The sequence below is a fragment of the Maylandia zebra genome, linkage group LG18 (genome assembly GCF_041146795.1).
Source record: "Maylandia zebra isolate NMK-2024a linkage group LG18, Mzebra_GT3a, whole genome shotgun sequence".
In the NCBI taxonomy this organism is placed as follows: Eukaryota; Metazoa; Chordata; class Actinopteri; order Cichliformes; family Cichlidae; genus Maylandia; species Maylandia zebra.
The window spans coordinates 2,399,670-2,415,153 of record NC_135184.1 but is presented as its reverse complement, the minus strand read 5'-3'; the positions used below and the strand labels follow the sequence as shown (position 1 = coordinate 2,415,153).

Here is a 15,484-nt window from a genome sequence, read left to right as displayed (position 1 = left end):
GGGTCACATGATGCACAAACACTCAGAAACATTCATGTTGCTGTGAATTTACTAACACACACTGTTATCTGTGGTTTAACAGCTGTGATGAAAACACTAAATATACAAACTAAATATAACTAAACTATAAATAAATAGAAAAATCTAAAAAAAACGATAATATGGTTAAATATTTTAAAAGTTCATAAATTGCACACAAAGTAGTTAAAAAAAACCAAAATCATATTTAACAACATTTAGAGTAAAAATCTTATTTGAAACAAACATGTGGTTCTGTTGTGTGTTTAAATATGTGCACACTGTGGTTCTGTTGTGTGTTTAAATATGTGCACACTGTGGTTCTGTTGTGTGTTTAAATATGTGCACACTGTGGTTCTGTTGTGTGTTTAAATATGTGCACACTGTGGTTCTGTTGTGTGTTTAAATATGTGCACACTGTGGTTCTGTTGTGTGTTTAAATATGTGCACACTGTGGTTCTGTTGTGTGTTTAAATATGTGCACACTGTGGTTCTGTTGTGTGTTTAAATATGTGCACGCTGTGGTTCTGTTGTGTGTTTAAATATGTGCACACTCTGGTTCTTTCCCACATCTTCTAATGTGTTTTGTTCCAAGTTGGTTTCAGACTGAAGGATTCATTAAAGCCTTTTTAAGAATCATTCAAATGATGATCATCAATTCTAATATCTATAAACAGTAATAAAAACAGGGCTGTGTTTCACGTCAGCTTCATTTATTTGTAGCCATGGTTAGATTTCATCTGCAGCAGGCAGTCATCCACCTTTACACACACATTTACACAACAGTACAAAAGTACTTTTTGATTCCTGAAAGAGAAATAAGACAAATGTTGCCTTTGTATCATCTCTGATATGGAAGGGATCATTTGAAGATGTGAGTGAAGGACACAAATATTTGGATCTGGTGTTGTTCTACATTTTAGGACTAAAAGACAGAAGGAAGAAAGTGAAAGTGACTGTGCGAGGCGTTGAAGTCATGAAGTCAAGTGGAGGCCGCTGACTGCTGTTACTTTCTGCTGTACAGGTTCAACAGGGACTCACAGTCAGCCTGCTAGAACATTTGGATGAAGAGAAAAAGGAGGAAAAAGACTTTGAGGGACAAATCCAATAAGATCAGCATGTTTTGAATGTGGGAATACAACAGTTTCCTCCACCATGACACACACTGGAGCCTCTTTTTGCTCACAGCTTCACTGTTTGTCTCAAAGTTCAGTTTGGAGGCCAAAATTGTTGCAACACATTTGTAAGTTTGCACTAATTTCACTGTGTGACCCTTAATGGATGTAATGAAAGAATCAGTCAGTGAAATATGAAGCTGTGCTGTAAGTTTGGAGGAGAAAAGTGTCTGAGTGACTTTAATGAGGTGAACACATGAATACAGAGCACTGACTGACACGTACACACTCCTTTAATGAGTCGCACACATTTTTGTGACTTCATGAAATGTCAAAAATGACACAACACACAACAAGCTGCGAGCACATTATTGTGTGTTTGCTGTTTGTGTGCTTTGTTTGCTGTTATGATAGCAGGCATACAGCCATGTTCTCAATGTCTCAGCTATCATTGATTATTGCTGCTCTTCCTCTTCTATTAGGCACTTCAACTCAATGAATGACACACAGAAAGATTTCATGACTGTGTTCTTCACAATAAGGAGAATATGTTATCTGCATCTGAATGACTCATGTTGCCTTGTTTCTACTTTGTTTGCATATTTCTGCTTGTTGGAAAGGATTTTCTGAATCATTCAGTAGTTTTTGTAATAATAACGACATTTAGCAAGACTTCAAAATGATTCTCCAACATTTGCTGTTCAGACTTGATCTGTTCTTACGTGTGTGATATCCAGAATGAAAAACTCAGCTCAGGTAATAAAATGGGAGCTGAGCAGACTGCAGGGGCTTCATGGTCTCTCCTTTGATTCCATTAAAGTTCATTTGTCAGCTGTGAGTTGAGGATTTGAGCTGTTTCTCTCACAGGTGAAGAACACAGATCCTTCCTGGAATCATTCTTGAAGCAGAGTTCCTGCTTGTAACTGTCATTGTGTTATTAAAGTGAAAGCCACAGCTAACGGTGTGGAGGCTGCAGAGCAGAAACCCACACAGCCCGTCTGCTGCAGGAGAGCAAGTTTGGATACAGTCAGTTTGTGCTTCACTCACACGGCTTGTTGTTGATCACACAATGAAAGTAGAATCAAACTCTTCATCTTCAAATCTTTATTGTTCACACAAACACAACTACACTGTTTGACATTTGAAAATCAAACTGAAAACTTGTGATAAAAATATTCCTGATGGTTTTTGTTACTACAATAAAAGTCACAATAAGCACAAAAAGAATTCTAACTCAGAGCAACAATACATGTAAAGATGTATTTATTTCAGACGATCTTCTAACTGTTGAAGAAAAAGGCAAAATAAGCTCAACACATCATAACTAACATTTGTGATCAAAGTGATGAATGAGATGAATTGATGAGATGTGATGGTGAGAAAAGGCGAGCAGGAAACAGTCAGTCAGCATGTGTGCAGTTGGTGGACGCTCCCTTGTTTGTGAGCATCATCAGCAGAGAGAGTCCACAGCAGTACACCAGACTCTTCACTATCAGCACTGTGTACAGCAGGCAGAGCAGCTTCACCCTGCACTGAGACTGGAAGGACACTGAAGGACAGACAGACACAAAGAGACAGACAGACAGTCGGGTTATTCCTCTCAGATCAAGGAGAAAAAGTCCAAATAGAAACAGTCACAGCTTCTTCTTCAAGTGGATGAATTGATGTAGTGTTTGTGTCCACTTGGGGGCAGAAGAACTCCACAAGCAGCTAACAAACTGATCTCTGACATATTATGGTCTGTCTGCTGTTTGGTGCTGAGCAGCTAGTGTACAGTGGCTTTATCAGAGCTTGTTGGATGAAGATTTGATCAATTAGTGCAACTTTAAGAGCCTAAACTTGTTCCAGCTGCCTCATTGGACATTGGAGCTGTCCATGCAGAGAGGCAGCAGGTGATCTTACAGTCAGCTGGCTGCAGAGCTGGCAGGTCTGCTGGCTCTCTCTCTGGAGGACAGGAGGCTGCTGGAGCTGGAAGCTCTGAAACAGAAAAGGAGTCAAATGTTTGGAGCTGCAGTGAGAAATGTCAGTCCTCTGCTGCTCTGCTCTCTTTGACAGCATCTCCACATGAAGCTGAATCACTGCTGAACACAGTCACCAAGCCTTCATTACCTTGTTGTGTTCGGGCCTCCACTGTGCCCCCCTCGTGCTTCACCCAGCAGCTGTATTTATATGTGTCAGAATGGCTCCCATCAACCATCCTGATGGCAATGGTGCGTCCCGCCTCTCTGAGCTCCAGCTGCTCTCCCTCAGCAGGGGGCAGCTCCTCCGCTTCTCCGCCGTTCTTCTTCTGTCTTTTCCAGGAGAACTGGACCAGAGGAGGAAACATGGCTGAGGCCACACACAGCAGGGAGCTGTTCCCCTCCAGGTGGGCTCTGGATGCTGCTGGGTACACGCTCACCACGGGCTTCACTACCTGCTCATCTGAAGTTTGACAGCAGCAACAAGCAGCACAGACACACATTCACACAGTCAGCAGCAGCTTCCAGCACTGCACTGCATTCAGTCTGATCCTGGAAACTACATGGACTCTGATCACTAAACTACTCATCAGCACAAAGTTCACTACATACACTGGATTCAGCTTCATATCAAACACAGTCATCACCTCATGTCATCATGGATCACATGAGGAACACTCAGCATGATTTTAATATTAAAATTAAATTCAGTTTAATTCGTCATGTGTTTGCTTTTTATTGTTTTATAGAAATTTAGTTCAGTCCAATTTTAAAATATTTACATTTGTCTTTATACAAGTGAAAATGTATTTTTCTTATTAGTCCTTAGACACGAGTTCTAACAGAGATCCTCTTCTGTCCAAAAGTAAATTCATCTTTTTTCATATTGTTTTGTACTATTAATAAAATTAAATATCATTTCACAAAATTCAGTTCAGCAGATAAAATTTCCATTCTTCTTGTCTTTGATATATTTTACCATAAAGACCATATTTGTCTTTCAGACTAATTTATTCTTAAATATTTTTGTGTAAAAATTGGAAAAGTAACACACTGATTATTTTAATTTATGTTTTTATTCAAATAAAAAACTGTAGCAACTATTTTAAAACACTAAAACTGAAATGTTGAATAAAACTTTTTCAATAATATGAGATATACTTCATGATATTTTTAGTCATAAAATACAAATTATTTGACAAAGTATATTTAATAAAAATTTGTATGTTGAAGTAATTTAGAAAATTTAAGTATTATTAACTTTTTATTGTCATGTACAAATCCACACACACGACTTCATCTCAGAAATAAATATCAGAGTTTAACGATGTCAAATTCATCCTAAATTTATCTGTCATATCATTTCTGAGTTTTCTAATCAGTATCTGTTTTTATAATTCTATTTACCTTTTTGAAGCAGCTACATGAATGTTTGACTATTAAAAAATATTTGTTCCTCAACATAAAGCAAATATTTCCTGAAACCATATTTGTTGTTAATCTATATTAATTTAGTTTTAACATCAAATATGATCTTGTGTTGAAAACCAGCAGAATCACTGAGAGGATCAAATCCTAAATATTTGTAACATCACTAATATTTGCAGAAATAAAGAATAACTTTAGTTGTTCAGTGAGATTTCAACATGTTTTCAGAGATTATTGAGCTTTTCTTATGTAACAATGGCTGCAGATGAATTCTCTACTAATGATGAAAAACTAACATGTAAAGCCTGAAGCAGCACAAACTGACTTTAAACACATTTTCAGCTTCTACAATAAAACAACTGAAGGAAAATAAATGTTTGTTCTTACCTGTTACAGACAGTTTAGTTCCAGAGCCAAAGATGAGGTAGTCATATCCTCCCACAGTGAGACAGACTGCTACAAAAACCTGTCTGCTGTTGAACGTGTCAGCTGAGGTGAATGAGTCCAAATGAGGAAGCAGGATCATATTTCAGCTCCATGATGTGTTTCTCTAATGTTCATATCAACATGACTGTCTCTTCTTCTCTTTTCTTTTAGCCACACTAGCAGCACGGCTCTGATGTTAATGTCAGTCTGTTGGTCAGTCCACTACTTTAGTCCACATGAAAATAGAAAATCACTATATAAGCACCAGTCCATTTATCCCATCAATGATGCACCACTACAATGAAACATGCTGCTGATAGTATCATGGTTTTGCCCATCTGGCTCACCATCATTAATCACACAATGAGTTTTGAATTCTAGCAGCAAATTGTAAAGAAAACTATCAGAACATCTGTCTGTGAACTGAATCTCAGGAGAAAGTGGGCCATGCAGCACCACAATGACACAAACCAGTCACGTTTGTTCTCTTTGTTCCAAATAATGGTGAAAGAAAAAGAATCCAGTGAATCCAGCGAGTGATGTGATGAGTCTCTGATGTCTTTCTGATGTGGTTTTGTTGCGTCCTTCAAACCACACCTGGTGTATTTTAGAAGAGAAACATGTTGGTCTGCACAGGCTCTTCTATTTTCAACACTGACAGGATTTCCTTTGCTGTTTCTTCTGTCCTGCACATTTTCCTCTGTTGTCTGCAGCTTGATGGAGCTTCTGTAAAAAATAGATCCAGAGTTATTTTTAGTGGTGCAGAGCAAAGAGATGCTTCAGGGATGCTTCTGAAATGTGCTGTGGCATCAGAATCAGAATCAGAATCAGAATACTTTATTGATCCCTGGGGGAAATTATTTTTTGTTACAGTGCTCCATTTTAAACCAACATTAAGACAAGACAGACAATACGCTAACTAAGAATAGTACAATATATACATATATATACATACATACATACATAAGTCACTCATAAATAAATAGCTGGAAAAGAAACATGTGTAGTTGTAGCAGCAAACAGTGTGTTAAGTGGATGCGTTGTACAGGGAGCCACAGGCAGGAATGATTTCCTGTGTCGTTCAGTGGTGCTTTTCGGTAATCTCAGTCTCTCACTGAACGAGCTTCTGTGACTGACCAGCGTGTCATGGAGTGGGTGGGAGGTGTTATCCAACATTGTCTTTATCTTGGACAGCATCCGCCTCTCCGACACCACCTTGAGGGAGTCCAGCTCCATCCCCACAACATTGCTGGCCTTACGGATCAGTTTATTAAGTCTGTTGGCATCTGCGACCCTCAGCCTGCTCCCCCAGCATGCAACAGCATAGAGGATCGCCCTGGCCACAACAGACTCATAGAAAATCCTCAGCATTTTCTGGCAGCTGTTGAAGGACCTCAGTCGCCTCAAAAAATAGAGACGACTCTGGCCCTTCCTGTAAAGTGCTGTGGTGTTTTTAGCCCAGTCCAGTTTATTGTCAATGTGTACTCCAAGGTATTTATAGTCCTCCACAATGTCAACACTGACCCCCTGGATTGAAACAGGGGTCAAGTGTTTCCTGGTCTTCCTGAAGTCCACGATCAGTTCCTTGGTCTTTGCCACGTTGAGCTGCAGATGATTCTGCTCACACCACGTGACAAAGGAGTCGACCACAGCCCGGTACTCTGTCTCATCATCCCTGCTGATGCATCCAACCACCGCAGAGTCATCAGAAAACTTCTGAAGATGGCAGGTCTCTGTGCAGTGGCTGAAGTCTGTGGTGTAGAGGGTGAAGAGGAAGGGGGAGAGGACAGTCCCCTGTGGTGCCCCTGTGTTGCTAATCACCTTGTCAGACACACACTGTGGGAGACGTACATATTGTGGTCTTCCTGTCAGGTAATCAACAATCCAGGACACCAGAGAAGCATCCACCTGCATCGCTGCTAACTTATCACCCAGGAGGGTCGGCCTGATGGTGTTGAAAGCACTGGAAAAGTCAAAAAACATGACCCTCACAGTGCTCGCCGGCTGGTCCAGATGGGTGTAGACACGATTGAGCAGGTAGATGATGGCGTCCTCTGTTCCGAGACGAGGCTGATAAGCGAACTGAAGGGGATCCAGATGTGGTCTTACTATGGGTCGCAGCTGGTCCAGGATGAGCCTTTCCAGGGTCTTCATGATGTGGGAGGTCAGTGCCACGGGCCTGTAATCCTGGGGGCCACTGGGACGAGGCGTCTTTGGTACAGGGACGAGGCATGATGTCTTCCACATCACCGGGACCCTCTGCAGACTCAGACTCAGCATAAACAGTTTATGAAAGACTCCACACAGCTGGGGGGCACAGGCCTTGAGGACAAGGGGACTCACTCCGTCTGGTCCAGCAGACTTGCCTGAGTGAAGTCTCCTCATTTGCATCTCAACCTGGTATTGAGTGAAGGTGATGGGTGGGGGAGGGGTGTCAGGAATCTCACAGGAGGCAACATGTGAAGAGAGAGGCTGGCACAGTGGTGTGGCTCTGGATTCCAGGCTGACTGCAGGTGAGGTTGTGGGGGTGGGAGCAGACACTGTGGTGTCGAATCTATTGAAAAACAGATTCAACTCATTAGCTCTATTCTCACCTCCCTCAGCTGCCCTGCTGTTGGTTGGCCTGAATCCAGTGATGGTCTTCATGCCCCTCCACACCTCTCTCATGCTGTTCTGCTGGAGTTTCCACTCCAGCTTCCTCCTGTAATTGTCCTTAGCCTCTCTGATCTTGTCCTTTAGTAACACCTGGACCTTCCTCACCTCCTCTTTGTTGCCCCCTCTGAAAGCCCTCTTCTTGTTGTTGAGGAGGGCTTTGATGTCCTTAGTCACCCACGGCTTGTTATTTGGGTAACAATGAACAGTCTGAGCTGGAACAATGGAGTCGGTGCAGAAAGTTATGTAGTCTGTGATACACTCAGTAAGCCCATTGATGTCCTCGGCGTGAGGCTCACAGAGTGTTTCCCAGTCGGTCACCTCGAAACAGCCCTGTAGTTCCGCTATTGCCTCCTCTGACCACCTCCTAACAGTCCTGGTGGTCACAGGTTCCCTCCTCACAATTGGCACATAGCGGGGGGTGAGGTGAATCAGGTTATGATCTGACCTACCAAGTGGGGGGAGGGAGGAGGAGCTGTATGCATCCTTGACGTTAGCATACAGTAAGTCTAAAGTTTTCTCTCCCCTGGTGGGACAGTCCACATATTGTTTGAATGTTGGTAGTGTATTGTCCAGTGATACATGGTTGAAGTCACCCGAGATCACAATAAAGGCACTCGGGTGCTGAGTCTGTAGCCGAGCTATGGCAGAGTGGATAGTGTCACATGCAGCTGTGGGGTTAGCAGAGGGGGGAACATAAACAGCCACCAAGATGACGTGAGAGAATTCCCTGGGTAAATAATACGGCCTGAGTCCAACAGCACACAGTTCAGTGTCCGGGCAACAAATCCTTTCTTTGATTGTTATGTTGGCAGGGTTACACCACCGGTTGTTAACTAAAACAGCAAGCCCACCTCCTTTACGCTTACCGCTAGCGATGCTGTCCCTGTCCGCCCGAACAGTGTGGAAGCCTTCCACGGAAGCATTCTCATCGGGAATGACCTGGTGCAGCCATGATTCGGTGAAACACATCAGGCTACACTCTCGGTATTCCCTCTGACTCCGTACCAGTGCTGAGAGCTCGTCGATTTTACTTGCCAACGATCGCACATTTCCCATCACGATAGACGGCAGACACGGTTTAAACCTCCTCCTCGCTTCGAGCCTCCGCTGTCTCACCTGCTGGAATCATGTCTGCTGGAATCATCAGTGTTGTACTGAGTGGCCTCAATCAGCTCCAGCAGCCTCGTAGGAACACACAGCGTCCATGCCTGCTGTTAAAAATAGAGCTTTGGAACAACCGAGTCCAACAGAGTCCAACAGAAATGGTGTGAAAGAGCTGGAAGCGAGCAGTTCATGTGAGAAAATCCAACATGTCAGAATTAAAGCTGCTCTGTGTCAAAAATGGAGTCAAATTCTTCCAAACTGATGTGCTGGACTGATTATCAGTTACTGCAGGTGCTCCAGCCGAGGAGGAGCAGGAACCAGCAGAACTGCCAAACCCCACCGACACACATCACACACCACAAATGCCACACTCACAGAGAGACAAAGATAGAAAACAGAGGGAGGAAAGATCGATGGTGGGTAGGCAGCAGAGGATCAGGGGACCATAACACCATCTTACACAGTTATTAACTAATGAGCTCATTGACTAATCTGAAACATCACTTTGATTTTTCTAACAGCTTCATTGGAAGTTCAGCTCACAGTGGATCTGCAACATGAGCAGCTGAAGAGCTTCAAGAACTGAACTTGAGGTTATAAACACACTTGGGTTAAACACACAGTTGTACAGAAACTGTGGCAAAATGGTTTAAGGGAAACAACATCAAATTATCAGATTGGCCATCACAAATCTGATCTCAGCTCAAAAAACACCTAAAAGTTTCTTTCTTTCTTTTTTTTTTTTTTTGTCCCATTTGGTTCTTTAGCCGTCAGAATTGTTGTCTGAAGATCAACAAGGATACCCAATGGATTTACTTTGCCAAATGGATCATCACGGCCTTGCCGTATTGGTCCATTTGATCGACCTTTGTTGTTATTATTTATTTTATTTTCAGTTGTTACAGACGGGACAGACATGAGTGAGGGACAGGAAAGGGAGAAAGAAAGATGAAGGAAAAAAAAAACAGAAGGGAAGAGGGACAGTGAGAGAGGAAACTTAAAAAGAGAAAGAAGAGAAAAAAATCTCCTGGATCACCTGTTGAGAGAAAAAGAATAGAAAACAAGCAAAAAAACAAAGCAACATACTAAACACAACACCATCACATTAATCTAGCTAAGTGTAAACAGCAGTAAATACTAAATATTGAATGTTGTTGTGCAGCACGCAGGACAGACAGCGCACAATGTGCTTGGAAATAGCAGCCAAGAAAGGTGTAGTTTATGTCTATGAACAGTGAACACGCGTGTGCACACCTGTGTGGATCAGCGCGCTTGTATTCAAATGGTTTCCACATGTAATGGTCTGCTAGAGGATGTAGAGAGCCATAGCCCTGTCCCCCAGGGCATGAAGCAGGCATGGAGGAGATCCAGGCCCCAGACATCCAGAGGCCCCAGAGTGCGAGAGCCCAAGGAGGACCACCGGAGGGGCATCTGTGCCACCCTCATGGGAAGAGCTGAGGAGAGTCCCAGATGAGGGGTCACCCAGTAGCCACGGAGCAGAAGCCAGAGGGGGCTGCACCGGGGTGCCCGCCGGCTCTGCCGGCAGCCAGCTGTGCCAGAGTGAACCGAGCCGCAGGCCCAGAGGCCGGAAAACTAAAACTAAAAGTTTCTGACAGAAGAAGTGAGACAAAGAGAGAGGCTGAAGTCCCCTTCGCTTTACCCTGTCATCACATCTTTGAGGGGGTAAAAGGATTTAACATCCAGCCTCATGTGTCAGACCAAGATTTGTGGCATCAGTGTAAAAAAGTTATTTTCCCCATGTGCTCGTAGTAAATCATCTTTATTTTCAATCAAAGTTATAATCAGAGATCAGAGATCCTGATCAATATGTTAAATGACGAATGTAGTTTTAGAAAATAAAATAACTGCTGATCTTCTGTAAACACAGTGATTGGTGACGACCTGCCAGAGGGAGGAGAGGTGGGGTGAGTGAGCACTTGTCAGAGCATAAATTGGAGCCTCAGAGATGTTCAGGTTCTGTTTCCAGCAGTTCTGTGTGATGAGCAGTTCAGATGATCGGATACCAGAAATTCACCTTTGGAAATTCTGGCAGAGACACCAGAGACATCAACCAGCTGCCCAAACAATGGACTTACCAATTCATCATGGATTTGCCTCCATCTCTGCTCATCATCATCATCATCATCTTTGCTCTGTTGGATTATAATTCTAACGGTTTGGACTCCCATCATTTTCCTGGTGGATTGCAGCTTCTCCCAACACTGAGAAGATCTGGGGTCTCGCTGTTTTCCTGAAGTATCGAATATTCAAGGATTCCTGCTTTCCTGTTGGATTGTTTCCATTAGCACAAAACACTGAGATGAAACAAAATTCAGCACAAGATCAGCTCATTCTCTCCTCCAACCTCTCTCATCCTTTAAAATCAGCATTAGCTCAGAGTGTCACGGTTGTTAAAGAGTGGACTCAGGCGCGGAGCTCAGAAATAAAGACAGTGCATTTATTTACAGTGCAGCAAGGTGACAACAGTTCAAATGTGCAACAATGGTGATAGTGCGTCCCTCCTTCCGTGTAAGCCCATGCGTGGTAGTGAGTTCCCGTCTCTCCTCCAAGTGCTTCCTTAGTGTCCGTAAATCCTCCGTCAATCCCTGAACACACACACACACACACGACAGCAGAATGAGCACGAAGATCAGACAGCACTTCAATAACGTTAGCGACTCGAAAACACTACCAGGCTTAGTGCAATACTCCAGCGCTGTCTGTCGCTCAGCCACACCATTAAGTAGCCCTGCTGAAGATGGTAGTTGATTGGCAGCAGCTGGTGGATTGACTGCAGGTGCGGCAGCTCCGGGCGACAGCACTTCCCGGTCGGAGGTAGCCTGTTGCTAGGTTACCTCCTAACACATCACAGCGGAGCCGGAGGGGAAGACAGGGCGATAGGAGAGACACATACACACGCACACAGATATACACACACTGGCAGGTCGACCGGTCAGGGCGCCGTCAGATCCTGACACAGAGTAGGTTAATGAGATAATTATGATTGATATGATTTGCTTATCATTCTGTGACTGTTATTATCATTTAATTCTGCCTCTGCTTCTCTCCTGCCAAATAAAGTTAAATATCCTGTAATTACAGTCTAAATTGTGGACATACCCTTTTTAAACCTTTGTAAAATAGTAAAGGTAAATATAAAAAGGATTTGACCTGCAAGGCTACTCAGCTCTTTGTTTCTTGTCAGTGGACAGAGGGAAAACACCTGGACTTTGGTCATTAGAGCTGGTCGAGTCCCCTCACCCACACCGGCTCCATGTGAACTCTACATTGCCTGCTGGGTAAGACTAGCTTGACTATAAATCAGCTGCAGGTGTGAAACTGGTGATCGTTGGATCTCCACTTTCTAGTGTGTATATGCTTGTGTGTGGTACCTATGTGTGGCTGGTGTGTGTTTGTTACCTTTGTGGTGGGGAGCCTTTCTCGGCAGCCTCCCAGGTTTCTGTTGTCCGGATCCAAAATGGAAAAGCTCTCCTGCAGTGAATAGCTGCTGGCGCCATGTCTCGCAGGCCCCTTCGCTTTCCCCTGTCTGGGGTCCTGCAGCCAGCGTTCCCCTGGAATATTGCTCCTGGCTTCACAGGTTCATGTATCCAGTAGGTCGGTGGATCACCTGCCCAGTGTGTGGGAGTTCTCTGGTGGACGTGAAGCTGTTCTCACAGTCTCACAAGTTCGTGCTCGGTGCCCTCTCCATGCTCACTGTTGTAAGCTGTGTTCCCTCTGGGAACATGCCATCCAGACCAGGTAAGCTCTGCAGTCCTGCATGGACTGTTTCATATTGCCAGCACACAACAGAGAGGCTCGTCCTCACGTTTTTTTACTCTAAGCGTACCAGCCAACCACTTCCGACATGCCTAAGCCTAATGTAGGGAAGGTGGATGCCTCAGGTAATGGCAGTGTCCTCAAATTTCTGTGTAGCCAGCTCCCTCTCTCGCCAGCCAAGGGCTACTGGAGGACTTTGGAGGATTATGAGGCTGAGTCCATCCTCTATTCCTGCTACCTGTCCTACGGGCAGCCAGGTCATACATTTTGAGGTGATGGACAGGGCATTCACGGCTCTGGATATTGCCAACCCAAGGACCAGGCAACGGTGACCTCCAGGTTTGGCACTGGTGTCGCTGCTGCCTGATTTTAAGGACCTGGTGTGCAGGCAGTTTGCCTCCCCTGGTGCTGTGCGCAGGTGATCCTCTGCCTGCAAGACATTTTAAAACATGCAGAGCCAGGAACAGATTGCCTGTGGTCTGCTTTCCCCAGTGAATCAGACTCTTGCCCTGTTGGTTGCATGCCTAGCAAGGACTGTAATATTATGAACTCCCTGCTGGCTAGACTGCACAGGGTTATGTCTACACAGGCCTGTCTAGCCAATACAGCATCCATTTTGTCCCTCTACCTGTGTCACCTGTCCAGTCAAGTGCAGAAATGCGCCAAGTCCCAGGTTCAGAAATGATCACCGGGGCTGCCTGACAAGGCTACCTACCAGCAGCCATTGTCGGCCCAGGGAAACCCAACTCCTGCAGCATGCTCTGTAAGCGCTATGAAGCCCAGGGTTTCCACGCTTCCGTCTGCTCCTGAGGCCTGGAGCCCTGGGGATCTCAGGGCCCAGCTGGAGGCCTTTCGCAGACATAACGCCGGCATGCAGGAGAAACTGGGAGGAGATGCAGCTGGAGGTCAGGCCCCCTCCCTCATGACTTTTCCACGGACTAGAGCAACAGTCCCCTCCCCTGTCTGTGGACAGCGTGGAGCGGCTGGTCATCTCTGGGGACAGACCCTTGGGTCGCGTTCCCAGCATGGCCCCCACCACCTGTCACAAATCACCTGACAGTCATTTAAAGTTAGCAGCACAGTGTGGCTGTGACAATGCTGCTCAAAGTTTCCTAAATTACATTCAAAGTTATATATCAAGATCGTTTAAGGGCAGCAGATTACTGTGTGTCAGAACATCCACCACAGCAAGCAGCTGATACATATCAGTGATGACGTACACGTTACAGTGTGCATTTATAGCTGTAGAAGACGTCTTTCTCACAAAGGATTTTTAGATGGTTTGCTGATGGATTCGCCTCCATCTCCTGTGTTCTTGCTGTCAGGTGGATCCTTGTGATCCTGTAAACAGTGATGCACCTGAGAGTCACAGACAGACATGTGGGACACAGACAGACCTCTTCCACAGCAGATGTCTTTAGTTCACCGTAGGAAAAATACAGGTGTGATAATGACGGCTGCATTCCAGTTAGCAGAGGTCCTGCTTTGTGGATCAGAGTCAGTTTCAGCCTGCTGTGTTACAGTGGACAGCTACAAATAACAGGTGTAGCCTGAAAGGTCGATCAGATGAAGGTTATTGGTTTGAATCCATGTTGAGAGGTTGGTATCTATCTCTCTGAGATTACTTTTTTTTTGTTCATAAAGTTGTTCTGAGACAAACTGCTGCTGCCTCCAGCTGACTGGTTCCAGGTGTTGCAGGTATGAATCCTCCTGATGGTTCAGTCTGAGAAGAACTGAAGTCAGAAGAGTTTTAAAATGTTTGCTGGCACAAAAACACAACCTGACATCCAAGGTGAAATTCTGTGATTTAGAAGTGGAACTACAGAGAGGAGTGGTGATATCACGGCCACTGAACTGTGATTAAATAAATGTTTTAAAGAACAAACAGTGTGCTCTGTAGAGCTGTTTGATAGCCAGAATACACAGAAGTCCTGCTCTCACACTGACAGCAGTGATGGACACGTACAGCTTCATGATGGCTGCCAAACACACAAAGAACACGACAGGATCAACAACCTGTGAAACAGTTTTAGCAGTTTTTATACAAAATGTCATCTCTGTCATTCTAACTGTAAGCGATCATTAGCTAGATTAGCCACACGGTATTAGAGGGTTGTTGCTAGCTAGCGATGCTGCACACCTGTTACTCCCGTAGTCTTTATGCTTCAATGATTCCACAGGTCTCATTTTTTCTTATCCTGTTTTAGACAGAGATGACATCAGCAGCAGACTCCACAGAGACCCAGAGTTACTGTTAGTATCTGAATTATATGGATTTAAACAGTTTTAGATTCAGTTCACACAGAGCGCTCTACAGCCTGCTAACATGGAAAGTTTAAATGAAATAAAGCACACTGACAAAAGGTTTGATAGAAGTGTAGTTTGTTCTTTTCATTTAATAACAGGGTCCAAAGTCCACATCATTATCAACAGCTACATTCACCCTGGGGAGCAACAAGTGAACGTGACCATGAGGACCACGCTGGGTTTCCTGGGTCCAGAGGTTTGAGAAATGTCCTCCCTTTCATTTATCACAGCTTCTGTTGACCCACGGAGGAAGACTCCTGATGTGTCATTTCAGAAACATCAGGAACTGAAGGTCACCGCAGGGATCAAGCAGAACTCGCCACCTTCACCAGCAGCTTCCTCAGAGGGAAATCTTCAGACCTCCACTAGACGCCCAAAATAGAAGATGGACAAATCTGCATTTCATGAGCAGTGTGATAGAGACCTTTACTTTGTGTGATGTTAGAAGTTTTCACATCATCCTCAGATGAAGCACAGAGACTCTGGACTTTTACATAATGATGTTATATTCAGTCCTGTAGAAAGTTATATATTTAAAATATATATTATCCTTTCTGGTTACTCTGGTATGAAGGACTCTGAATGACTTCATGGTAAAAAACACAATATTGGCAAAACACAGTGTGAGTGAATTCCAGATTAAAGTTTTTAGTTCAACATACAAGTGACGACCTTTGACCTTCATCAGGTTTTACT

General features: G+C 44.2%; 1 protein-coding gene across 1 annotated transcript in view; it reads right to left on the bottom strand.

Annotated features, from left to right (window-relative positions):
• Positions 1 to 2,275: 2,275 nt before the first annotated feature.
• LOC112429900 (immunoglobulin lambda-1 light chain) overlaps positions 2,276 to 15,484 on the bottom strand; it is a 39,397-nt gene continuing 26,188 nt past the window's right edge. The window contains exons 3-6 of the mRNA XM_076876707.1: positions 4,907 to 4,954; positions 3,243 to 3,554; positions 3,036 to 3,110; positions 2,276 to 2,682 (exon numbers count right to left, since the gene is read on the bottom strand). Coding sequence (XP_076732822.1) covers positions 2,534 to 2,682; positions 3,036 to 3,110; positions 3,243 to 3,554; positions 4,907 to 4,954 — 584 coding nt within the window. The 3' untranslated portion in view covers positions 2,276 to 2,533. The remainder of the gene's footprint in view (positions 2,683 to 3,035; positions 3,111 to 3,242; positions 3,555 to 4,906; positions 4,955 to 15,484) is intronic.